Below are 25,134 nucleotides of genomic sequence, written 5' to 3' on the forward strand. Positions count from 1 at the left end.
TAAATGTTAATTCTATTGCCAAGTAAGTTTAAAACTCCTAGCAATCATTTTCAAAGAGATTACACAGATGGGTTAGCTTCTCTTCGGTCAGAAATTGCTTCTGAACAGTCTCCAGCAGTAATGGCTTTAGTCACTGGCATCTAGCCCTCCCTTTCCAATGGTTAACATCTAGACAGCTCAGATGAGTTAGAACTGGGGGTTTACTTTGCAGTTGCAAGGTGTCTGATGCTCCTGCACTTCTCCTCCTGTCCCCACAAAGTGGTCTGAGAACTGGCTGAGCTGAGGAAAAGGAAAATCTTCTTAAAAGATGTGTCTTGTCTGTACGTTGTTGAGAAATGACACGTAGGTATGAGGCGTGTTGATGTCAACTGTATTTCACTGTTAGGAAGTGGGTGGGAGGTTCCTATAATCTTTTACTGGGCAGCACTGTGACACTCTTAGCATCCTAAGAAGTTAGTAATGGTTCCCCTGGCAGGCTGGAGTGACTCAGTGTCTCTGTCTAGTCTTCCACCGGTTATCCTGACGTGATCTTGTGGAAAGAAAGAGTGAGGAGAGAGAGTTCTTTATTTGAAGAGTGTTACTGTCTTTTTAATGTGAATAGGGTGAACAGAGGAGAACTTGGTTCTGGAGCTGAACTGGTGGACTTTTGAAGGCTGTGTGGTCTCTTACAAAAAAAAATCTGTGTTTAGAAGAATCTAGTTGGGGAATTTGTTGAACTTCGAGCTAAACAGTAATCCATGTACTTTGGAAAATGACTTTTGTACTCTGAGGTTGCAGGTTTGATATTTTAGAAGTGTACGTTAGTTAAAAGGGACAAAAAAAGCTCATGGATGTTGTTATTTTCTCAGCGGTGTAAGCTTGCTCTGATTCTCTTTTAAATGAGACATTCATTGTGTTGTGACTAACACAAGGCCTACACTCTTTTATAACAGTGCCTACATCAATCCCGAGTTCTGGCTGGGCTGCACATGGCATTTAGAAATCCACAAGAACTGCTTTTAAGACTGGGTAACTGCACTTGGCAGTTAATTAAGATGGTGCCTGGTGCTTGACCGTCCATGGAAAAATAATTTACTTGTTATCCACACAGAATCCCAGAATGTGAGGGGTTGGAAGGGCCCTGGAAAGCTCATCCAGTGCGATCCCCCCATGGAGCAGGAACACCCAGCTGAGGTTCCACAGGAAGGGGTCCAGGCGGGTTTGAATGTCTGCAGAGAAGGAGACTCCACAACCTCCCTGGGCAGCCTGGGCCAGTGTTCTGTTACCCTGACTGGGAAGAAGTTTCTTCTCAAATTTAAGTGGAACCTCTTGTGTTCCAGTTTATACCCATTACCCCTTGTCCTGTCACTGGTTGTCACCCAGAAGAGCCTGGCTCCATCCTCCTGACACTGCCCCTTTCCATATTGATCCCCATGAATGAGTCCCCCCTCAGTCTCCTCTTCTCCAGCTCCAGAGCCCCAGCTCCCTCAGCCTTTCCTCACACGGGAGATGCTCCACTCCCTTCAGCATCTTGGTGGCTGCGCTGGACTCTCTCCAGCAGTTCCCTGTCCTTCTGGAACTGAGGGGCCACAACTGGACACAATATTCCAGGTGTGGTCTCCCCAGGGCAGAGCAGAGGGGCAGGAGAACCTCTCTGACCTACTGACCACCCCCTTCTAACCCACCCCAGGTACCATTGGCCTTCCTGGCCACAAGGGCCCAGGGCTGGCTCGTGGTCACCCTGCTCTCCCCAGGACCCCCAGGTCCCTTTCCCCTACACTGCTCTCTAATGGATCATTCCCCAACTTATACTGGAACCTGGGGTTGTTCCTGCCCACATTCAAGACTCTGCACTTACCCTTGTTCTGTTTCATTAAATTGTTCCCTGCCCAACTCTCCAGCCTGTCCAGGTCTCTGATGGCAGCACAGCTTCCAGTGTCAGCCACTCCTCCCAGCTTGGTGTCATCAGCAAACTTGCTGACAGTCACTCTATTCCCTCGTCCAAATCGTTGATGAATATATTGAATAATACCGGCCCCAGCACTGACCCTTGGGGCACTGTACTAGATCCAGGCCTCAACTGGACTCTGCTCCATCTAATTTCACTTTTATCTTTAAAGTTCTCTGTAAATAACCTGTAACAAACAACTTACTGTGCTGATCACGTTGTTTCTTTTTTTGACTTGGATATTCTTCCCTTCGGAATGATGTAGTTTCACTCTTAAAATAGATGCTAGGTACTCTCTGCTCATTTGTTGTTTTAAGAGTTTGTGAACATTTTAACAGTTAAATCACCCAAACCCCAAATCATTATTTTGCCTTGATATGAGTTTAAATACGACTTTTGACTTCAGGAGATTTTTGTTTTGAGGTTTTTTTCAGTTCAGGTCAAACATGCATTTTTGGCACAATCTGTTTTGTAGGACTCTGAATGCTGTGTTTGTTTATGCTAAAGCGAACAACATAAGCTAAACTGCTCTTAAGTACAGATGTCTTTGTGTGCGAGTTCTCCGAGGGTTCACACTTATTCCTTGTATTGTTGGCTAGACAAAGGGCAAGGAACTCGACACGAGGAAAGGAAATGACTTAATTCTGTACTCTGAATGTCCATATTAGGTATAAACTAAATATAGGAGTGTAATCCAGGAGTGAAGTCATATCTGTATATTTTCATGAGAAGAGCTAATGAGATCAGTCAGCGCTACTGGATCAGCTTCAGAGGTTTTTTGGCTCTGCTGAAGTATTACTACTTTGGCCAGAGTTTGCTGGTCTGTACTTTGGAGAGCTGCTTTTCTTAAATAAAGGAAATAGTTTTCTACGTGGTTTTGTCTAAAAATAAAATCAAAGCAAGCATAAGTATATTTCTGTAGTCTTTCCAAGGGATGTATTAGCTGCCCCAGTGAGACATGCTGTACTGGAGCTTAATGCGATAAGGCGAAAGGTCCCCACGGAGGAAGTTCTACCCTGCAACTGGAGAACCTGGATACCGTCTCCCAAGGGATGCACAATAAATGCACTCGGAGAGGTGCCTGTTAGTGAGTGAGTTACACATTGCTTGTGTTGAAACCAGAAGCAACAGAGAGTAAGCCTTCCTCTCTGCTCGTCTGTTCGACTCACTGCTCATCTCAGCTCTGTGAGTTGGGTTATAAAATACCATAAACAGAGTTCTTTGGGTTTGTGTTCTGCAGAAGTGGCGCGCGTTCAAATGTTTATTTGAAGAACTCATAAATGCCAAAGGTAAGAATTTTAGTTGGCCATCTGAGCCCCAGTGACAGAGTTTGTAGTTATTTCCTATAATTTTTATAGATGTTTGATTATTGGCGGGCAGGGGGGTTGGAAATGGGACTCTTGGGCCATAACCAAAGCATACACTGTACTTTGTTAACAAATTTAAGAAGTGTGAAGGGAGAGAATCATTGTCGTACATGATGCCTGTTCAGGTTCCTATGCTAGGTACCCAGAGGCAAGTTTCAAGTGTTCTAAAAGAAACCCTTAGTACTATATAGTTAATTATCTTATAGTTTCCTAATATAATATTGCAAGAATGTGTCAGGCTGTTACACAGCACATTTCAGTCTCTTTGGCCCTGTTGATGTTGCTGAGGTTTGTTACAACTGGATCGCTTTGTCAGAGGTATTGCCACTGTGGTAAGAGGGACAGAAGAGAGATATCGGGCTTCTGCTGTTAATGAGTAATTTAATTCTCCTCTGTCAGGCTAGGAGGTGATCATGTGCACGGCTGGCCACAGTAATCCCAAGGCCTTGTATCCGTATCGTTCAGCTAATTTATTCATTGAAGAAAATTATAGTTAGTATTTAACGCAGCTTTTGATTCTTTGTCTGGTTCTCCCAAAGGATGAACACGGGATAATTTCTTTTCTCCAAAGAACTAGAAGGGCTTAATTAATTTCTACTGAATTGTGAAGTTTAATACATCACAAAGATCCCATAGCTTTTTACAAAAGCTTTACAGTGAGAATGAGGTAGCGATGAACAAGAGTTGCTGGAAAGTGTACGAGACAAGGCTGCTAATTATTTTGTTAGGAATAGCATCACAGAGCTAAAAATAGCATCGTCCTAAAATGGGCACTTGCTGTTGCACTCATGTCTAACACAGCGGGGGCTTATCAGAAAGGTAATGACTTCAGAGGCTACTGGAATGGGCTGATAAACATTCCTTTCCCTGCTTTAATAGCCAGATCTCAAGTAAATACAGGGAGTTCAGTTAATTTTTTAAGCTTTTTGAGTTTACAGGCGTTTCAGCTGATGTGGAAGTTGGGTTGATTACAATTGCGCAAAGATGGTGCCGCTTGTCAAGAGGCACTGGTGATCAAGGTTGCTATAGGCTCAACCAGCATATAGAAAATACAGACTAATCATTTTAGACTGTATTTTTCTTTGTGATGCTGTAGGCTCATGGACTGACAACACACAACGCGAGGAACACAGGCAAATTGGAATAACAGCTGTATAAGGTGTCCAACTGCTGACCTTTGGGGTGATGAGAATGATGTTGGATGATTTATTTAGAATCTTCTTACCATTGTGAAAGAATCGCAGGAGTTTGCTTGCTTGTCAGAGACCTTTAATGGTGTGAATAAATCTTAATGGTTGCTACAAGCATGAAGCTGTCTTGAGATTTGCCTTTGCTCCTGTCTCTTTTTGAGAGGTCGACATGGATCTTTAAACCTGCAGCGGTTTTTTATCTATGGAGAAAAAACTTAAAGGAGAGAGTTGGTTGATAAGCATGACAAATATCAGCCGTAATGAGCACTTAGAACTGAAACGAAGGAACTTTAGTATGTTCGATATTGAAGAGCTTTGCCAAATGTGTAGTCCAACATAAAGATGAGTTCAAGACAGTCATAATCTCCAAGCCTAGCAGAACTGTCTTGGGGAAATGCTTTAAATCTCCTTCATTCTGTCCTCTTTGTGAGTGGATTTTAGTTTTTTTGCCTTTATGAGATGGTCCAGACTCTGGTTCCACAACATGGTTCCTGGACACCTCTGTCTGCGTGTGGGCTGGTAAGATCCTGTAGGGCAAGGTGTGTGTAGTAGGTGTTTTCCAGGCCTTTTTGGTTTATCTTTCACGTGGATATGTTGATAGCAGCTCTCATGGGCTAATTATCGAAGCAGGCGGATGTTTTTGCAATGTTTATGAAGTGTTTATTGCTTGAACACCCTCGTTGGTATGTCTGGCAGAAGGGAACAAACATGCTGGAAGGAGTTATTCACAGTTGCTGTTGGGTTTGTGCTGGCATCGCTGTTTTTACAAAGAATCTCAGAATGTCAGGGATTGGAAGGGACCTCGAAAGCTCATCCAGTCCAATCCCCTGCCCAGCGCTCCAGCCTGTCCAGGTCTCTGGATGGCAGCACAGCTTCCAGTGTCAGCCACTCCTCCCAGCTTGGTGTCACCAGCAAACGTGCTGACAGTCACTCTATTCCCTTGTCCAAATCATTGATGAATATATTGAATAATACCGGCCCCATTACTGACCCTTGGGGCACTGCACTGGATCCAGGCCTCAACTGGACTCCTCCCGTTGACCACGACTCTCTGGCTTCTTCCCTTCAGCCAGTTCGCAGTCCACCTCACTGCCCGGTCATCCAGACCGCACTCCCTCAGTTCAGCTGTGAGGATGCTGTGCAGACTGTGTCAAATCCCTCACTCAAGTCAAGGTAGATCACATCCACCGCTCTGCCATCATCCATCCATCTTGTTATGTCCCCGATTTCTGCAGCTTGCTGCCTTGTCACCCGTTTTCTTCTTTTGAATGATGCTTCATTAATATTTGAGACATCAGGCCCCTTTAAGGTCTATTTTGCCTTGCGGGGTGGGTGCTCACAGATAACATCCCCTTGGCTCATCCGTCTTCTGCCCGAACAAGAACACAAAGCAGTCGGTACAGTGGCACCGTACGGAGGAGGCGTTTGATTGGTGTTACATCAAATACTGTTCTAGTCCTTTCATGGACGTAATTCTTTACATCTTATCTGAAAACACTGCTCACTAAACAGCAGGGAATTCTGTTTATCCAGCTTGGCAAGATAAAGGGCTGAGCAGATGCTGCGAGGATTTAGACTGATATTACCAGACCATTTTCAATATTTATGTGTGGAACGTTAAACCAGTTTTGAATTCCTGTGTGTTTTTGACTTGAATCACTTTGTTAGTTTAGTTTACACCATTTCCTCTCAGAACAGTAATACCTATAGGATTATTATTAATTTACTCATTTTTGAAATGAGTTTACCTTTCATGAAACATGGAGTGATTTTATCTGCTGTTTTGAGGCAACACATGTGCATCCTACTGTTCTTCTCATGTAGTTTTCCCTGCAGTGAAACAGAAATACATGATGGAGTTGTTGAGTACATGGCCTTCGGTGGATAATGGCAGCTTCGTTTGGTGATCACTGAAAATTAACTCTAATAGCAGGGAAGTTTACGTCATTTAGTTATAAAGATTTTTAGACTGGTTTTGGAAAGAATTGGAAGTAAAGTGCAAAGCTTGTTGGTATAGAATGAGTATAATCTCCTGTAATTAACAAATAATCTACACTGATGTTAGTATAGAGAAATCAACATTTAATAGTTTCTTCGCTCCTATAGTTATTAGGATTAGACACTAAAGTTATCCTGGAATATTATGGCCTGAATTATAAAAACAAGGCAATGACAGATTTCTGGCTTTTCTAATAGGGACCTTAAGAAACAATTGTTATATGATTAACCCCCTGCATGCTGAATAATGCAGAATCTCGGAATATTCTTGCAATATTTGAAGGATTATAGATTACTGTCAGCACAGTGGAGAGAATCAGAGTCAGAACTGACTCTTGAAGAATCTACCCAACTTATCTCCCTTTAAAAAAGCTCCTGGTGTGGTGGATGGAGAGTGACGTGTTCCGTGCAGCGTGACGTGGATCTGCATGCCGGTTCTAACAGGTCTGTGCTGCAGCTCCCGACACATCGGATACACCAAGACACGAAACGGGCCTCTCCGGCGAACGGTTACAGAGCAGAATTCCTTGCACGAGCACTGAAGCCAGAAGTTTCTTGGCATTCTGTCCGCATTCCTTTCCCAGTATGTGCTTGGAATAACTTGGGACTTTTTGGAGCAAAAGTGGGACAAACGTTTGAATGTAGACAGAAAAGTCTGTGCTCAGTTTAGCTGTTCAGCTTTGAAAATGCGTTAGGTTTGTTTCCAAACACCGTATGTTAGCAGGCTATCATATTTTTTGACTCAAATAATCCCAAACGCCTGTCTCGCTAAAACAAAAGCAGATGCTATTTGTTAAGTTGTTTGTTCATTTTGAATGTTACGCTTGTGTTGGGAGAGAAGAAGAGTTTTGGTACAAGTTTGCTTTACAGCATAAAGGCATTTGACCTTTTTTGGTCCTCATTGTTCGCCTTGGTTTTGGTATTGGTTTTGGCTTAAGCAAATGGACCTTAATGGAGACCACAGCTCTGTGCTGTACCTTAAATTTGAAACCATTTTTCATTCAGTTTGTGACTTAAAAGACAGGCTAAGATTTAATTTGTAGGATATTTGTAGAATAATCTGAATTTGAGTTTGATTGATTTCTTGTGCAGTTTTTAAAACTTCCTCTTGAAATAATAAAGCTCCATGGTAGAATTACATCATGTGAAAGGCAGCGTGGGGTTGAATTCAACACCCTAATGTCCTCTCAAACTGTATTGTTGCAGCTGTTAAATTTCAGAGTCTGTCTGATACAGAAATGTCTGTTCATGGTTTTTCAGAGGCAGGTAAGGTCTTGTACGTGGCACAAAAAAAGGTAGATGAGCGCGTAATTCACCTGCAGGAAATGGCTGTTGCAGTGTAAACACAGGAATGTAACTGTAGCGGAAAATCCTGAGACACACGCTGCTGTCTGGAGGGATGGCATTGCAGTTAATATTAAATCCATGAGAACATACAGCTGTTAGGTATAGCCTGCAGAGTGGAATCTTCATGGAAGCATCTTGTGATGTAGGAACACATGAATCCATACAGGAGTAAGAATCCTCAGAGGTTGTCCAGCCCGCACTCCCTCAGTTCAGCTGTGAGGATGCTGTGCAGACTGTGTCAAATGCCTCACTCAAGTCAAGGTAGATCACGTCCACCGCTCTGCCATCATCCATCCATCTTGTTATGTCCTCAGAAAAGTCAATGAGGTTGGAGGAGGGAAGAGAAAATCACTGGAGCCCCAGACTCCTTTACCATTCATCCCAAGGCCTTGAAATCTTTCTTCATTCCCATCAGACTGTAGGATGCAGCTCCTCCCCACCTGTCTGGAAGATCAGCAGCGGGCAGTAGTCCGTTGGGTGCACCAGGTTGGGGAGCGTCCTGGTGATGTCCCTGATCTGGGCTCCAGGTAGACTGCACGCTTCCCTACGATGAGGGCCAGCTCTGCAGATTGCCCCCTCCGTCCCTCTCAGAAGGGAATTACCTACTACAGTTACCCTTCTTTCTTACCTGGGGCGGTGTTGAGGTGTGGGGCCAGCTGCCTCTTCCTATGTGACCTCGTAGGTGGGCCTTGCACCACATCCTCACCCACCTCCTCTTCAGGATCCAGGGCCTCAAACCTATTACGGAGGGGCACCTGGGGAAGCAAAGCAGGTAGGGATTGGGGTTGCCCATGGCCCCGAACTGGAACCTGCTTCCAAGCCTCGTCGTCTTTTCTGTCCCCTACCTCTGCCCGACAGCGACAGGACAGGGGCTGTCTCAGGTCTTCTCCCTCTGCCCGACGGGGCAAGGAGTCCGTCACCTTTTGGGGGGTATCCCCCTGGAGCCTCTCTGAGTGGCACGTGAGGGAGTTACTCCACCAGTCCATTTCCTTTTCACGCTCCCTGATGGTCCTCAGCGTCTCAGTCTCCTCCTTAAGCTTTGCGACCATGCTGAGCAGCTCTTGCACCTGCTCACACCTCACACAGTGGGATGCTGGCCATCCTTACCCAGCAGCAGGCTCTGGCACTCCCTGCAGCCAGAAACCTCAACAGCCACGGTTTGGGACAGACAGTCTGCCTGCGTTGCTACAGTCTTCTTCAGACAAGCTCTCTTTCTGGTCGAGACCGTGGTCAGCAACAGTGTGAGACAGGGGCAATAGGTGAAAGTCTAACTAGCAAAAGGTGACAACCTCTACACCCTGGTGCACAAGTTACCACACCTGCTGCTGCAGCACAGCGTGGGTGCTACTCACCCACATCAGGATGGATGCTTGTAGAAATGAGACCATAAACTTGAGGCAACATAAACCAATCTATGAATTCTCATGCCCTGGTATGGATCGATAACTATTGAAGGAGTCTCAGCCTTATCAGGAAAAGCACCATGAGTTTTTGTGAACATATTTGTTTTCTGTCATTTCTCCAAGGGGTACAGCCAGCATACCCTACAATATGTTTTAAAATGGTGATAGTAATGATGAAAGAATTATCCGGGTTCTGAGAATTGTACTGATTAAAATTATTGTTGAAGTACTCTAATAATAATAAGCAAAATCCTTTGGAACTCATCTAATGTAGAGTGTCAGGATAATCCGACGTATGTGGCTGCTTTAACTACTGAACCAGCTTTCTTTTCAGAGGGTGGAATTTTATAGCAAGATTCAAGGTTTCAAGTGTCTAATTCTAGCCCATTAAAACCTGAAATTTTCCAAGTCAGCAGTACATAGTTCATTGTCAGAGCAATCATGAGACGCATGCCATCACTGGGTGTCCTGGAGTGCCTTTCTGTTGCTATGCAATGGACCTTTGTTGTGGTAGGACAAAGACTTATTGATAAATTGCCTATAAAATGTGGCTTTGGAATATGACTTTGTCAGTGAAGTCTCTGTGTACTTAGTTATGTCTTTCCTTACAACACCTGCAGTGCAATAAAGATCCAGAGTTCCTGGTTGCACTTGGCTCGCTGTAGCGTAACACAGGGAGAGATATAAGCAATACACTGGAAGATGACTATAATTAATTAGCTATGCTTTGTGGAAGAAGGAAAAAAGAATAATTAGGAACAATATTGACATGGGAAAACTGCCATCAAAAGGTGCAGCTGCTCAGATGAGTATGATTAGCTGCCCTTTTTTGACTCTTAAGAGCAGTTGGATCATTTTCAGTGTGAACGAGAACTCATTTTGTGATCTGAACTCTTGTTTGGATACACTTTGTGAGCAGCTGTTAGAGGACATGTCAGATAGATCAGTCGACTTCATAAATGTGCAAATTTCACCATAATAAAGTCCTTGTTATATCTACAGCATAAAAAAAAGTCATTGGAAGGTGCAAGTATTCTTTTTCTCTAAATAAGTAGAATGGTGCCGAAGCCCATGCATACCTTTCCAGCGTATGAAGTGTATTGAATTATTCTGAGGATGCTCGTTTTTGTGCATTTTGCACGATGCTGGTTGTCTGGGAACTGCTTAGGTCTATGGGGAGAGTCAGTGATCTGAAGATTGTGCAGACAATAAAACCCATGATCTGTTATCAGGTTTGTCTTTACTGAAGATCTTCCTGTAATTGTGAGTGTGGCACAGTCCTACCTGCTAATGAATGACGTGTTTTCCTGCAGGCCGGCAGCGATGGCGAGAGCATAGGAAACTGTCCCTTTTCTCAGAGGCTGTTCATGATTCTGTGGCTGAAGGGAGTGGTGTTCAGCGTCACAACAGTTGACCTGAAGAGGTAAGAAATTCTAAATTACAGCTTATTTTCTGACATTAAAAAGGAAAATCTGGCCTCAGAACATGCTCAACGTACATGGTGGTTATTTGTAAGTATCTGTAACCAAAACCGACTGATCTGATCAGTTCTCTTGAACTGAAGTGATTCTCTTCTGTGAAGTGTGTACCTTAGTGACTAAGAATGTGAATCTAGGAGTCTTAATTTGCTAAGACTGGGTGTGATTTTATTACAAGTGGTAAGGCTAAATTCAGCAGAGGCCTTGGGTTTGTTTTGGGTGTGAAGTCGTGTTTTCACAGCACTAATGTAACCCGAGTCCCTGAGCTCTCAGAGAGGGGGAAACTGCCAGTGCTTAAAACCTTATTTTCAGAAATAAATACCCAGTGTTCTCCAATGAATCAAGTGTAAGGAAGAAATCACCCTGTTAGATTTAAACCTTTTCTGGTAGTTTTTTTGAAGGCAATGACTTGTTAACTTTTCAAAATCACCAGAGTTACTCGTGTATTGTGTGGAGTTTTAGGCTTCCTTTTCTTTTAGTGATGATGTTATTTAACCTCTTACTGGGGTGGTAGGGGATGAGAAGAAGGTTAAAAGAGATATTTTATATTTGGAAACACTTTTACTGCTGAACCAGTCTGAGAAATGTCTTTCAGATGCCTGATGCCTTGGCTTTATTTGTGTGCCTTTGGCAACTTGGAGTTAATTGCATGGGGGGGGATGGGATGTAAAACCAACTTTTAGAATATAAATTGGTTGCAGATGTTTAAAATGGCCCTTTCTTACACAAGGAAGGCTTTCAGGGTTTTTACGTTGGGGAGGGGAAAGCACTAAGCGCAAAATTGAACTGTATGGGAATAGGTCAAATGAACTCTGTTGTAGACTGAATTGATTTTCTGGTAAAGGAAAAGAAGGGCTGTTGAAGCTAATTCAGGTTTGAATTGGTGTTGATACAAACGTAATTCCTTTCAGACTTTAAATAAAGCTTCGTAAATACAAATTCGACATTCCGGATTGTCTGGTAGGTAGTTGTAGAGTAGGATGGCTTGCAAAATGTCAAATTCATTTAACTGCTTAAGTGGAAATGTTTTATACCAGATGGTGTTTTTTCCCATTAGCATTACCAGAATGATAATAGGTAGATGTCGCCTTAATACTTGTAATGTTGTCACAAGAAATTGCTTTTACAAGTACATTATTTAAGCCAATTACCTTCTCTTTTGTTCTCTTGAAAGAGAGAAACTCATTGAAGAGCAGGGTAGTCATGATTTTAAGCATCTGAATTTATTTTATTAGCCAAAAAATGGAAGAGAGTTTACTTGCAAACCATGGTGCTGCCTCAGAGCCCGATTGCTGCACAACAGTCAGGCAGACTCTGTTTGTCAGGCTTAAAAGGTCACGGTTGGGTACAAAAGTTCACAAGGGAGTAAGTTGGGACAGAGGAAAATCTGAGTCTGATGTGACTGACTCTGGCGTGTATTTTCCCTTCCATAATTGCAGCGGACATCATACTGTGCAACAAAAGAACATTTTGCAGTTCTACTCTTAAGACGCAAAAATATGCACATAGGCAAACAGAGCGGGACATACTGCCCTTTCAAAGAAATCAGACGTTTCTTGCTCCCGTTTAGTCAGACAGAAGCTTTATTCTTTCCCTTTCAGAAGCAGTGTTTCAGTGCTCAGAGATCTGGCTCATTGTGGTGAGTGGAGCAGAGCTGCAGCACACAAACCATTCCTGGGGCTTGGAACAACATTGAGTGCAGTTCTGAAATCCCATTTTAAACATCTTGATTGTGTGTTTTTCCAATTATGTTGACAAAGGTTAAGTAAAGAGATTAGTAAATATTAAAGACTGCGCAGAGGTGAATGCAACTTCAGCAGTGTGAAATACTGCTTAGGAACAGGAGACAGGGCTGTGTTGGTGGTGTTTTTTTCATGTTACTCTTCAGACACTCATTGTAGTAGTTGAGTAATTTATAAATCACTGTAGAGCGTATTACATTGCGGGGCTGCCTTTTGTCTGATCTTGAAGTTATTTGAGCGCTATTTTCCCTCCTTCCAGTTTTGAGTGATGATATGGGAGGGAATAGAATAATTCAGTGTGTAAACAACTGGCTCCAGGACTGCTGCTACAGGCAGGGCTTTGGGTTCTTTGATAACGGCTGGTTTTACAAGACACCAGTCCAAACAGTGATACGTGGGAAAGGTTTATCTCGCAGGGGCAAAAGGATGCTGGGACAGGAATTAGCAGGGCTCATTTGGAGAGCTTTAAACTAGACTTGAAGGGGGATGGGGTTGTAGCTGGGCTTGCATCAGTAGAGCAGCACTCTAGAGGTGATGAAGGCTGGGAGGCCTCCCGTACCCCTGGGGTGAAATCGGTGTGCTTGGCTCGCTCTCTGAAATGCCTGCACACCAATGTGTGCAGCGTGGGGAATAAGCAGGAGGAGTTAGAAACCTGTGTGGGTGCAAACTGGAACACAGGAGATTCCACTTAAATTTGAGAAGAAACTTGTTTGGGGTGAGGGTGGCAGAGCCTGGCCCAGGCTGCCCAGGGAGGTTGTGGAGTCTCCTTCTCTGCAGACATTCAAACCCGCCTGGACACCTTCCTGTGGAACCTCAGCTGGGTGTTCCTGCCTCATGGGGGGATTGCACTGGGTGAGCTTTCCAGGGCCCTTCAACCCCTGACATTCTGGGATTCTGTATTTGCTACTGTAGGTTGTGGCAAAGCAGCAAAATATTTATACCTTAACTCTGGTGTTAAAAAGCCTTAATTACCTAGTGATAGCCAGATTTTTAAGGATGTGGTCCTGCCTCCACATACCCTGTAAATTGTGGGGCAGGTACTGGCTATTGTGGAATTGCTTTGAGTGGTCATGGGAGTGGTTTTCTTTAAAGCTGTCCAGTTTTATCTCTGAAGTAATCTTCACTATAACATTTTTAAATTGCCTTCTTGCTTGACTGTTAAGGGAAATTGCCCTCTTAGCCTTTTAAGGATATTCCTGTGTACTTGTGATGCTCTAAGGGCTGTGGCTTGTATGTGGTAAACCAGGGTTTCTCAATGATCCCCTGGCAAGAGTAGCAAACTGGAAGTCAAACCCTGTATTACGTTTGGGCTTTGGCTGTGGGATGGTGATCTGCTTTCATTTTCTCTAAAAAGATAGAGGTTGTGTGACTGGCGTGGCAAGAGGGGTCAGTAAAATGTTCTGAGATCCTTGAGATGCACTTGGATTCCTTGGAAAACTTTTTTGGTTGGCTCATTAGATTAGTCTGTTTCTGAAATAAAATCTTGCCTTTGATAATATTACTGCAAATCCGGCGGTCTTGCCTGTGTTTGTTTTTAAAATAACATTCCTTTTGAGGAATTTTATCTAGCCAATGTGAAATTGGAAGTGAGCCACCATGACTTCCTGTAATTGTTGTGGGTTACAAAGCTCTATTTAAATGAAGTGTTAAGCTACTTAAAGCATTAACCAATAACAGACTTTAAATCCTAAAAGTAAGAGGGTGATGGCAACTATTGGTGAGAATAACTTAAAAATTGAAAATGACTGAGTCCTTGTATTAACAAGACTTTTGTCACCCGGCTAAAAGCAAGGTGCTTAATGTTCTTAAGTATAAAATGAGATTTCTCATTTACAGAATCACAGGATCACCGAATGTCAGGGGTTGAAGGGACCTGGAAAGCTCATCCAGTGCAATCCCCCCATGGAGCAGGAACACCCAGCTGAGGTTCCACAGGAAGGGGTCCAGGCGGGTTTGAATGTCTGCAGAGAAGGAGACTCCACAACCTCCCTGGGCAGCCTGGGCCAGGCTCTGACACCCTCACCCCCAACAAGTTTCTTCTCATCTTTAAGTGGAACCTCCTGTGTTCCAGTTTGCACCCATTGCCCCTTGTCCTGTCACTGGTTGTCACCCAGAAGAGCCTGGCTCCATCCTCCTGACACTGCCCCTTTCCATATTGATCCCCATGAATGAGTCCCCCCTCAGTCTCCTCTTTTCCAGCTCCAGAGCTCCAGCTCCCTCAGCCTTTCCTCACATGGGAGATGCTCCACTTCCTTCAGCATCTTTGTTGCCCTATTTAGTTTTACATTTAGTGCCAAGTGCTCATATCCACCGTACGCACTTTGACACTCTCTACCATCCCTGTTTGCACTGCTTAAAAGGTTCAGGAGTGGGCAGGACATGAAATCCCGGCAGGGCTTCTTAATTTTGTAAGAAGTGGAAAGCAGCATTTCCACAGGACACGTTTATGCTTTGTGGTATCCCTGAGGGCACCGCTCTCTCCAGCTGCCCCAGTGACCATGGTTGTGTGTGTTCCTGATCCATTGCTTTCAGTCTCCAGTAAATCCAGTTCTCAGTGTCTGCTGCTGGCTCAGAAATGTGGCCACATCGTACAAAGCACAAACCCCGTCCAAGGGTTACCGTTGGGTTTGGATTTGTTCAAATAGTAACGAAGGGACAACTTGATCTTGGCGGGTTTTCTGCTGCGTCAGGTATCTTTGTTGTTCCTCATCCAGCACAGCACTAACAGGAGGTGATGGTCACTCTGTGACAAGTCAGCCTGGCAGAAATGGAACTGCATGGTCGCGTCTCATCTGGACCACTTGTGCTGTCGGCTGTCAGGGCATGGGGATGGTCCAGGGAACGAGGAGTTGCTGACTCTCCTCTAAAGTGTAGAGAGGTTCTTAGAGAAGATGGACCCTGTCCTTCTGAGCAGTCGTCCTGGACCGGAGTCAGCAGCTCCATCAGAGAAAAGCTTTAAGTGCTGCTACTGAAGCAGTGCCAGGCAGTGCTGTCATTGCAGTTCTGCTCGCACTGAGACACATGCGCTAGTATGGGACTAACTAATACCACGATGATCTAAGGGAAAACTGGCTGCAGCTTTTTAGATGATGCTTTGGATTTTATAGTTTGTAATGAATCCCCATCTCATGATTGACTTCAGCTTTGCATCTGGATCTGCTGACAAGATGTGGGAGCTTTACGTTTGAGTGAGGCGTTTGGGGTGAATGGGTAGGTGGGTGAACATGCACGGCTTTGCGATAAATGCCTGCAGAGCTGTCCTTGTCCCTACAGCACCAAAGCACAGCTTGAGGAGAGAGAAGCCAATTGCTTGGAAAATGAACTTGCTTAGCTTGATGAGGATTAGTGTGAAAGGAAATGGTGTGAATAGCAAGAGGTACCATCTAAACTGACTTAAGGTTTAGAAATGTCTGAGTATTTTAGCTTAATTCTGTTTCACTTGTGTCTAGCCATACTCATGTTGGGGATTCCCTCCTTTTGCCCAAGTGTGCTGCTCTTACTTATAAATAGTTTTTTCACTGGAGGAAACTTTGAGCATCATTTTTAAACATGATGTTAAGCATCTGCCAGCTTGTCTAGAACCAGATCCCGTGTGCACATAATAAATGGTTTGTACATACTGCTCTATCTCAGAGTTGCTTCTTTGCAGAGGAGCTCTGTTTAAAGGGGAGGATTATCACTGATCACAGATTACGCTATATATAAACGCCGTATTGCAGATGTTGGGAGAGTGTTTATGGTATATATATATCCCCCCTGCTAGTCAATATTGACTTGAGATAAAACAGCCAGAGATAGGAGGAGCTTTTAGTATTTGAAATTAATTGTTATCAAGTATATATTTAAAACGCTAATCACGCTGCAAATTCACTTTTTAAAAGGAAAACTGGGGATATCTTTTTAAAATGGCAAGGATGTGGAAACCTCAGGCGGTGCTTTTGTGATTGTAGCAGTGAAAGCTGAGACCAGGGATGTCCCCTGCTTACTTGTGTATTGGTTTGTATTTCACCCTAGAAAACCAGCAGACCTTCAAAATTTGGCTCCAGGCACTCACCCGCCCTTCATCACTTACAATGGAGAAGTGAAAACAGATGTCAATAAGATCGAGGAGTTCCTGGAAGATGTTTTGGCTCCACCCAAGTAAGTGTTAAAATGATAATTTGTCACCTTAGATTAGATGGAGTGTTCCCAAAAGGGTTTTCTGTACTAATTAAGATGTTCTTCGGCATCAAGATTAGACACTGGAGTTCTTGCTCGTCATACGCTTCCTTCCTTCTGCTCCCTCATCTTTATATTAAAACGTTGTCAGGATTGTTTTAAAATTATGTTGGCTTTAAGAATTTTGAACTTAAGCGGAAGTGTGTGATGTTTCGGGGAAGAAGCAAATCCTCCACATTAATCTGAAAATGGATAAACTTGTAAACGTACATGATGTAGAATATTTTTTAAGGGCCATTCTGTGCTAGTTAATGTGATGAGCACCATTCTGCTAAATGTGCTGTAGATCTTCTCCTTTGTACTTTTTAGGTACTTAAAACTTTCACCAAAGCATCCAGAATCAAACACTGCTGGAATGGATATATTTGCCAAATTTTCTGCGTTTATCAAGAATTCTAGACCAGAAGCTAACGAAGGTGGGTTACCTGCGGGCTGTGTCAGTGTCTTGTGTTCTTCAGAGCAACTTCACCATGAAGTGTCTCACTGACAGGTTTTACTGCACGTTGAGTGAAACCTGTGGTTTAAAATTAATGACCAGAGAAAGAAAACTTCAATTAGACAGTGTTTGTTCAGAATTTTAGTAAGGGGTGCATGATTTGGAAATATCCTCCTCTATGCGACAGCCACTCAGAACTCCTGAATGAAGTAGAAGTGATTTGAACATCCAGAACCAAATCCCTGCGGAGTTTGCGTCGTGTCTCAGTGGTTGAGTCTCAAAGTTTAAGGCAAGGTGGCAGTAAAACCGTGGCAGACGCTCCCTGTCGTCCCCTTCACCTCCCGCCACCCCTTCCTTTAGATCGGAAAGATGATAAGAAAGATGAGAGGAAAGGAAGAGAGACTTAGACTTCAAGTTGGAGAGTTTTAAGGGATTTTACTAATGCTGCTAATAAATAGAGAATATATTTACAAAATATACAAAACCAATCTCAGTGTGGAGTTGGCGTCACTCCAGCAGCAGAGCTGTGTGTGAGGGACTGGCGGCTCCAGCAGCTGCAGCTCAGGCCCCTGGTACTCATGGATGGGACACAGCAAACCAGAACCTGGTTGCAGGATGCAGGGCCTGAGGCCTGTGGATCACAGACAGACAGACAAGGTCCTCTCTGGATGCCTCATGGTCGAAGAGAGCGTGACGCTCGTGATCACCCTCTTATATAGGGGTATGGTGATTATGGGATGGAATATTTCCGTTGGTCAGTTCTAGTCACCTGTTCCATCCACCCCTCCTCAAATATGCCCCCTCACAATGGAATGTGGGAAAACTTATCAGTCTGTCTTGGCTACCATAGTAATAAATCTAAACATGAGCTTCTTCAGCATCCCATTGGTCTCTTATCAGCATCCTAGGAAAAATATGCGGTGATTAGGAATGACGCACAGCAGGACGCAGACAGAAATTCACGCAGAGGCAGAGATCTTGTTCAGGAAAGAGCGCAGAACCTGACCAAGCAGCGAGCTGACCTAGGCTTAGGCTGACTTCTTTATTCACCATGGACAGTTTATAGGATTTACAGGTACAGGCCTGGACTAAGATGTTTACAAAAAGGTGTTTTTCCACTAATTGTTATTAAGACCACAATAAACTCATGTGATGTCTCACTTGTTTTTCCACTCATTCACAGCCCAGGCCTAAGCACATTCACACACCCCCATGCACTTGGAGGCGGTTATCCAACCCGAGACACCATTCTCACGAGTCTGGGCTATAACTTTTTACAATTACGAGAAACGTACTTCAAAGTAATCTGTCCAAGGCTCTTTATATATTATGATGTTAGTATTATGTCTTCAACCGCCCGGATGGTCATGTTAGTATTGATCTTTTATCATCCAGGTGGCTGGAACCGCACATCTTGCTTTCCCACACTTTACTTTCCAACAAAATATGCAGGCTAAAACTCAGAAGAACACAGCCACCTAAAGAACTGAGCTGAAAGAAAAACCACTAAAAGAGAACTGGTCTTGTTTTTAACAAAACCAGGACATTGAGTTTCCGTGCATTTGCTGCGAGGCCTTTTTGCTCACTTGGTATCTGACTCTACTGGGTTGAGGCCTCCAGTCTGGGCTAAGCTTAGTTCCCATTGCTCTTGAAAGGATTGAGACCTTCCTGTGTGGAGAGAACATAGTAGATGGAAGGTGGGACATCAATAAGAGGTTAAAAAAAAGCCCAATTAGAGCTTTAAATAGCTTCATACAAATTGGGAAGCCTTTCTGCTGTGGTTTGAATGGAGAGCTTGGAAATATTTATAAACAGAAGAGCAATGGTTGGTGATTTAGTGGGGTGTGCTGCCCTCTGCTGCTGTGTTCCCTGAATCTCCTTGGCATGTGTGCTCAGTCATGGCTGTTGATGAGCATGTGACATTAAACAGATTACTTTTAAATGAATATAAACTCCAGCATAGCTTAATTCTAATTAGTTTAAGCCTGTTAGGAACGGTCTTAAGAAAGTGACATAAGCCACTTTTTACACCAAAAATAAACACTTGTGGAGAGTCGTAGAGTATTTGAAATGAATGCAAACTCATGTATAAACCAGCTTTTAAATAACCTGCTTCTGTGTGATATTTAAAGGGGTTTCTGTTCGGTCGCAGCGTCATTGTGACCACAAAGGCAGCTCCAGCAGTAGCGTTGCCACAAAAATGGTACAGTGGTTAAAAATCCTTCAGTATATGGCTTGTTCTGGGTCGTACAGTGATGTGGATTTTGTTTGTCAGGTCTGATACTGATACCAACATTCTAAATGGTAATTTGCTTTGAAATTTATGAAACTGTTTGTTCCTGTGTAGCCTTAGAACGTGGCCTCTTGAAAACCCTCCAGAAACTGGATGAGTATCTGAACTCTCCTCTTCCTGATGAGATAGATGAAAACAGCATGGAGGACATTGCAGTTTCTACCCGCAAGTTTTTGGATGGCAATGAGATGACATTAGCAGACTGCAACCTGCTACCCAAACTACACATCGTCAAGGTAAATGACTTGTGTATTGTTATGTGATGATGAAGGACAAGATGCTTATGGTTTCTACCATTCTAGAGTCCAACTAATTTCAACCATTTGTAGGCTCCCCTGTCAGTTTAACTACAGTATTAACAGTACCTGAAATTGCATAAAACTGGGGTAATTCACAAGGGCTTTGGGTATGGAGGAGTGGAATTCAGTGGATCAGCAGACAAGCTGGGCGGCAGATGATAAAATGGCACAAACCAAACCCCGTTTTACTGCGCTGACCAATGTGGTCGCAGGGAGAAGTTGCAACGCTTAAAAGAATGAGGCGGGAGGAGGAAAGTGAACATCTGGCCAGTTAATGCTTGAAGTGGATGTCTTCTCACATCTGTGGAGAAAACTGCTCCGTTAGCAACAAAGTAAATGACGCAATGTGAAATAAAAGGGTTTCATTTTAAAAAGTCTGAAGTCTAGAGAAGTGGCTGTGCTGAACTCTCTGCAGCAGTTCCCTGTCCTTCTGGAACTGAGGGGCCACAACTGGACACAATATTCCAGGTGTGGTCTCCCCAGGGCAGAGCAGAGGGGCAGGAGAACCTCTCTTTCCTCCAGTCCTCAGGCACCTCTCCCATTTCCCAAGACTTGGCAAAGATGACGGAGAGTGGTCCAGCAATGGCCTCAACCAGTTCCCTCAGCACCAGTGGGTGCATCCCATCCGGACCCCTGGATTTATGGATGTCCAGATTGCCTCACTGCTCCCTAACCCAGTCCTCATGTCTCCAGTGATCTTTGTCAGTTTTGTACTGCAGATGGAGCCACAGATTAAGTTTTTCCCTGGGTGCAGAAGGGTTTACTCTGGTAGGACAGCAGTGCAGAGCAAGCGAGGCAGCGCTGCCAGGCCCAGGCACGTCCCGGAGGGACAGGTTCTGCTCCCTTCACAAGTGACTCCCAGTGTACTCCTTGGAAAGTTAACGAGAGAGGGGCAAGGGGTGGAAAAGTGGTTTAAACTGAAGGATGTCAATTCATAATCAAATTATTTTCTTCTAGGTGGTGGCCAAAAAGTACCGCAACTTTGAGATTCCCAAGGAAATGACGGGGGTTTGGAGATACCTGACGAATGCTTACAGCAGGGATGAATTCACCAACACCTGTCCTGGAGACAAAGAAATTGAAATCGCTTACAGCGACGTAGCCAAGAGACTCACCAAGTAAACAGCACTTGCAAAAGAGATGACTTCGTGCATATTCCATAACAACGCTTCTAACAGACTGCTCTTTTCATATAAGATAGCAATTTTTTTTGCATGAACTTGCAGTTATTCAAAGTTATGGTGGATAGACCAGGTACAGTAATTACCTAAAGTTTGCAGACTTAATTATAGGCTTGTGTTTTCTTACCTCCTTTCACAGCAAGTTTGAATATCATTAATGTTAATATTGCACTTGGGTAACTAAATTCTTCACTATGAAGGGTTATCTTGCCCCTACTACTTCTCTTCACAAACATTTGGGCCCTCTCTATGAATTGGTTTTGGATACTGTCTTGCTATATGGTACAAGGAATATTTATGTATTTTGGAATTTCTTGCTTTTCTAGAAGATCTATACACAACTGTCGAACCTGTGACACATTGAACTGTACCTGCTTGTCTATCCTATTTACATATAGAAGGGAACCTATTACCCAAAAGAGCCATTTGCAGAATATTTGGCAACATTAAAAAAAACAATCTCTTGGATTTGAAATCCCAGTAATGGTTGAGAATGGACTCAAATGCGAAGCTTGGTTTTGAATGACCTCAGACATCAGGGAAGCTTTTGAATCTAGGCTTGGGTGCTATAGCAGGAAGCTCACAGTTCCAAGTTGGTATTTAGTTGTGTCTTCACGAGCTTGAAGAGAGAAAACTTTAATTGGCAACTTCCATGTGTCTCGAATTGAGTTGCAGCAAATGAGCGATTGTCAGGATGCCCTTCACCGTCATGAAAGCAGCAGAATTGGATGCTTGCTCTCTGTTCAGCCGAAAACTTGCAAGTGGCTTTCTTTTTGGTAGTTAAGAGCCTTTGTTTTGTGTAGGCCTTTCTGATGGTATTTACTTACAAAATCTGTGCTGTCATAAACCAAGTACCTGTACATTAGTGTCCTAGTTGATAAATAGCTACTGTATATGGTGAATAGCAGTGCAATGATTAGCGATGCAACACAACACCCAGAGCTGTTAAACGGGGAGTCTGGCTGGGAATTTAAGCTATTTCTTTCCTGAAGAAAGCTAAAAGTGACCTTTACAGATAACATTTGCCTTAAATTATAGTGTGCATTTTTTTTCCTGAAAGGGAATCTAGTAATTACTCTGGTAAAGCAATGGTGTGTGACACCCAGTCCTTCACATTGAGTTGATCCTAATTGCGTGTCCGTGCCCCCGGACGGCAATTCTGCGCAGTCGTAATCATTGCACTACTATACAGAATCTTTTTACAGCAACACTGAGGAATAGCACTATGATTTTTTTAAAAGCAATTTTCAAATATTTCTACACCAGGGAATAGTTTTCTTGTTTGAAATTAATGATTTTGATGCATGAAATAAACCGCTAGGTTATTTTTAAAAGACCATCATAAACAACTCCAAAGAACGCTAGACTTATATGCCTATTTTTTTGTAAAGATACTTTTATATTTAACTGATTTTTAGAAGCTGGAAAGTGCTATTCCTGGTAGGTTGTTCTTGGAATATTTAACGTTCCGCAATAACGTGGAAACGCTCACATAAACACTTTTATACACTAATTATTTTGGTAAGCACTGGCTTGATGAAAACTAGCCCGACTTTTCTAAGCATCCTGCTTTTGCTCCTTTCCATACCCACGCAGTTAGTTTGACGTAGAAGAGGTAGAGTGCAGGATCCGTATTAACACACGTGGCTCGTGGTGCCTTGTCTTGCCTTCCTAGAGCTACAATTCCCGTACAAAGGCCGTTCACAATCCTGTTGCGTGTCTTTCGAACACAACCCTAGATACAGCGAAACCCGCCTAGGATTTGTCACAGGGGTGTTTAGGCACGGAAAGAAGATTCTGCAGAGAGACCTGGTTAGGAAAAGCGTAACTGTAGCCTTTGAATAATGACTGTATGCTAATGTCACCCTCTCATCCTGAATAAAGGTTCTCAGCCATAATAATCCTCTGTAGGGGTTCAGTCTTTGCTACAACGTGGCATCGAGAAAAGGAATGACTTCCTTTCTGTTAGATAACGTTTTAATCACACATAGGGTAAAAAACCCCAACAACCCAACCCTCATTGGTTCGGTGCTCTTTACCATCGTATAATTAACCTTTAAAAACAAATATATAGGAAGCAGTGTGATTGTGGGCGTAGCTTTGATCAATTTTTAACTCTGCTTTCAAACCTAGATCAGGATGGCCCTTGGAAGTTGTCTGAGGTTGCAGCAATCGGGCCTCGACTCCTTTTAAAAGCAAATTAGCCCTTGCGTGCACACTTTAGTACATCAGGCAATTATGTGCATATGAGCATGAAAACACTTCCATGGCGTTTTCTAGTGTGTGCTGCCTGCATATCAATGCACACAAATCCTTGTTAAAGTACCAGCCTTGTTGTCTTTTATAGATAATATATTCTCTCTCCTTTTTAGGCAATCTTCAAACAATTGTAATACATTATATTCAGCATTAAGTATTTTAATGATCGTGTCTGAAAGCTTGTAAACAAAGTTAAAGCTCTTGCTGTAACTAATGCGTTTCTTATCTCAGTACAATTGAGCCTCGGAGCCTTTCCCTTATAGGTGTAATTAAAACGAGGACCAGGTTAGCGATTTCTAAGGCGGTTCCTTTAGGATGTTGTTAACTGTCCTGTCCAAAAGGAGTTTTCTAGGCTTCCTCTTGCCCCCTTGTGTGGTGGCAGAAGCTGCGCAGCCCCTCGCTGCCTTCAGCACGGCCTGGGAGCACCATGGAGCAACCAGGAGCTCTCGGGGATCCCTCCAGAGCAGCAGCGCCGAGCCAGGGCGCTGCGGAACAGCCTCGGCGTCTGCTGTGGGTAGAACACTTTCATCTGGCCCCAATCGCCAGCTCTACATTAATTAAAAAAGCCCTTTCATAACTATGTAAATTCTTGACTTCTGTCAACTTGTTTACAATCTGATCTTTAAATGCATTTTTAATTTCATCAAACGGCAATTAATCTACCCCCCTGTTTAAATTTAAAATGATGCTTCTAGCCCCTTCTGCGATTTAAAAACAGCAGTTACCCTTTCAAGTAGGCATTCCAGTTTGCGAGTTGGCTGCATGTATTAGCATGCTGAATCGCTTACTTTATTCTCAACCTGAAATATGCTTAAATTCCCATTAAAACAGGTGACTTGTGTATTTCCTGAACATAAAGGGAAAATCCGTCATCCTCACCCTCTCTTTGTGTGGGAGAACAGATTATACTATATGCATGATTATTTTTTGCCTCTTGACGAAGCTTTTCTTCTTGAAGAGGTTCCTGATGTGTAAGAGCTGCTGGCTGAATGAGAGGCATGTGAGTTGTGAAGCAGTTTTGTGCACCCCAAAGCTTTCCTGTCCATCCCTGCTGCTGTCTAACTGTCCCCAGTGGACGCTCACAGCCACATAGCTCGTCCGCTCCCATTTTCCCATAAAATTGGGCTTTTTCTCCACAACGGGCGTGTTTAAACAGGTTGAGAGTTGCGTGCAGTTCCATGATAAGAAGAGAGATGTAATCAAGTTTTTTATGCTAAAGTAGCAAATTAGCATTTCGTATCAAAGGAGCACAGACATGAACACACTGAAGCTGCTTGAGCCAAACCCACTGATGCCTATCTCAACGGAGAACAAAAAGTGGCAAAGTACAGTCAACTCCTTACTCTTTGCCACTCGGAGTGCTATGCGAACACAACCGATTAATATTTTCAGAAGGAGGCTTTATCCCAAGTGAAAAATACTTAATCTGCCTCAGAACTTGTGCCACCAACTATTAGAGGGGGTGGGAGAATAGTGGAGCAGAATAGGAGATGGAGACTCCCAAGACAGGACACGGAGAATCAGAGCATTGTTTGCAGAAATACTTGAAGAGTTGATACAATTTATTGTAGTTTGCTTATGTCTTTCACTCTCTGGAACATCTTTTACAGATATACCAGTATACTGCTGGCAGCTATTGTTAAAAATAAAATTATATTTTCACTACCGAGCAGATCTTTCTCTTATTTCTGAAGACTCAGTTCTCGTGTGGAAGCTGTGACTTGAATGCAGCGTTAAACTACAGAACAAAACTTTGTAGTAATGATATTCTCAATATTTAGCCTTTTATTTCAGTGGTGATGTGATTTAAGGTGGAATACGTGCTCTTTCTAATGTGTATCTGGGGTGTGATTTTGATTTTTGAAAGGGAATTTGTGCAATCTAGAAGAGCCTGTAACCTGGGATGCCACCGTCTACGCACAGGAAAGCAACAGACGGGCTTGAAATAGCAGTAAACCCAGCAATTAACCCCTTGGTGGGATGATTTTGCCGACTG

At 43.3% G+C, this 25,134-nt stretch overlaps 1 protein-coding gene across 1 annotated transcript in view; it reads left to right on the forward strand.

The window, feature by feature from the left end:
- The window catches only part of CLIC4 (chloride intracellular channel 4), a 29,290-nt gene extending 4,483 nt beyond the window's left edge, over positions 1 to 24,807 (forward strand). The window contains exons 2-6 of the mRNA XM_065856923.2: positions 10,546 to 10,655; positions 16,467 to 16,592; positions 16,980 to 17,086; positions 19,454 to 19,635; positions 20,656 to 24,807. Of these exons, the coding sequence (XP_065712995.1) occupies positions 10,546 to 10,655; positions 16,467 to 16,592; positions 16,980 to 17,086; positions 19,454 to 19,635; positions 20,656 to 20,820 (690 nt within the window). The 3' untranslated portion in view covers positions 20,821 to 24,807. The remainder of the gene's footprint in view (positions 1 to 10,545; positions 10,656 to 16,466; positions 16,593 to 16,979; positions 17,087 to 19,453; positions 19,636 to 20,655) is intronic.
- Positions 24,808 to 25,134: the final 327 nt, after the last annotated feature.

This window comes from Patagioenas fasciata, chromosome 25 (genome assembly GCF_037038585.1).
Source record: "Patagioenas fasciata isolate bPatFas1 chromosome 25, bPatFas1.hap1, whole genome shotgun sequence".
Classification (NCBI taxonomy): Eukaryota; Metazoa; Chordata; class Aves; order Columbiformes; family Columbidae; genus Patagioenas; species Patagioenas fasciata.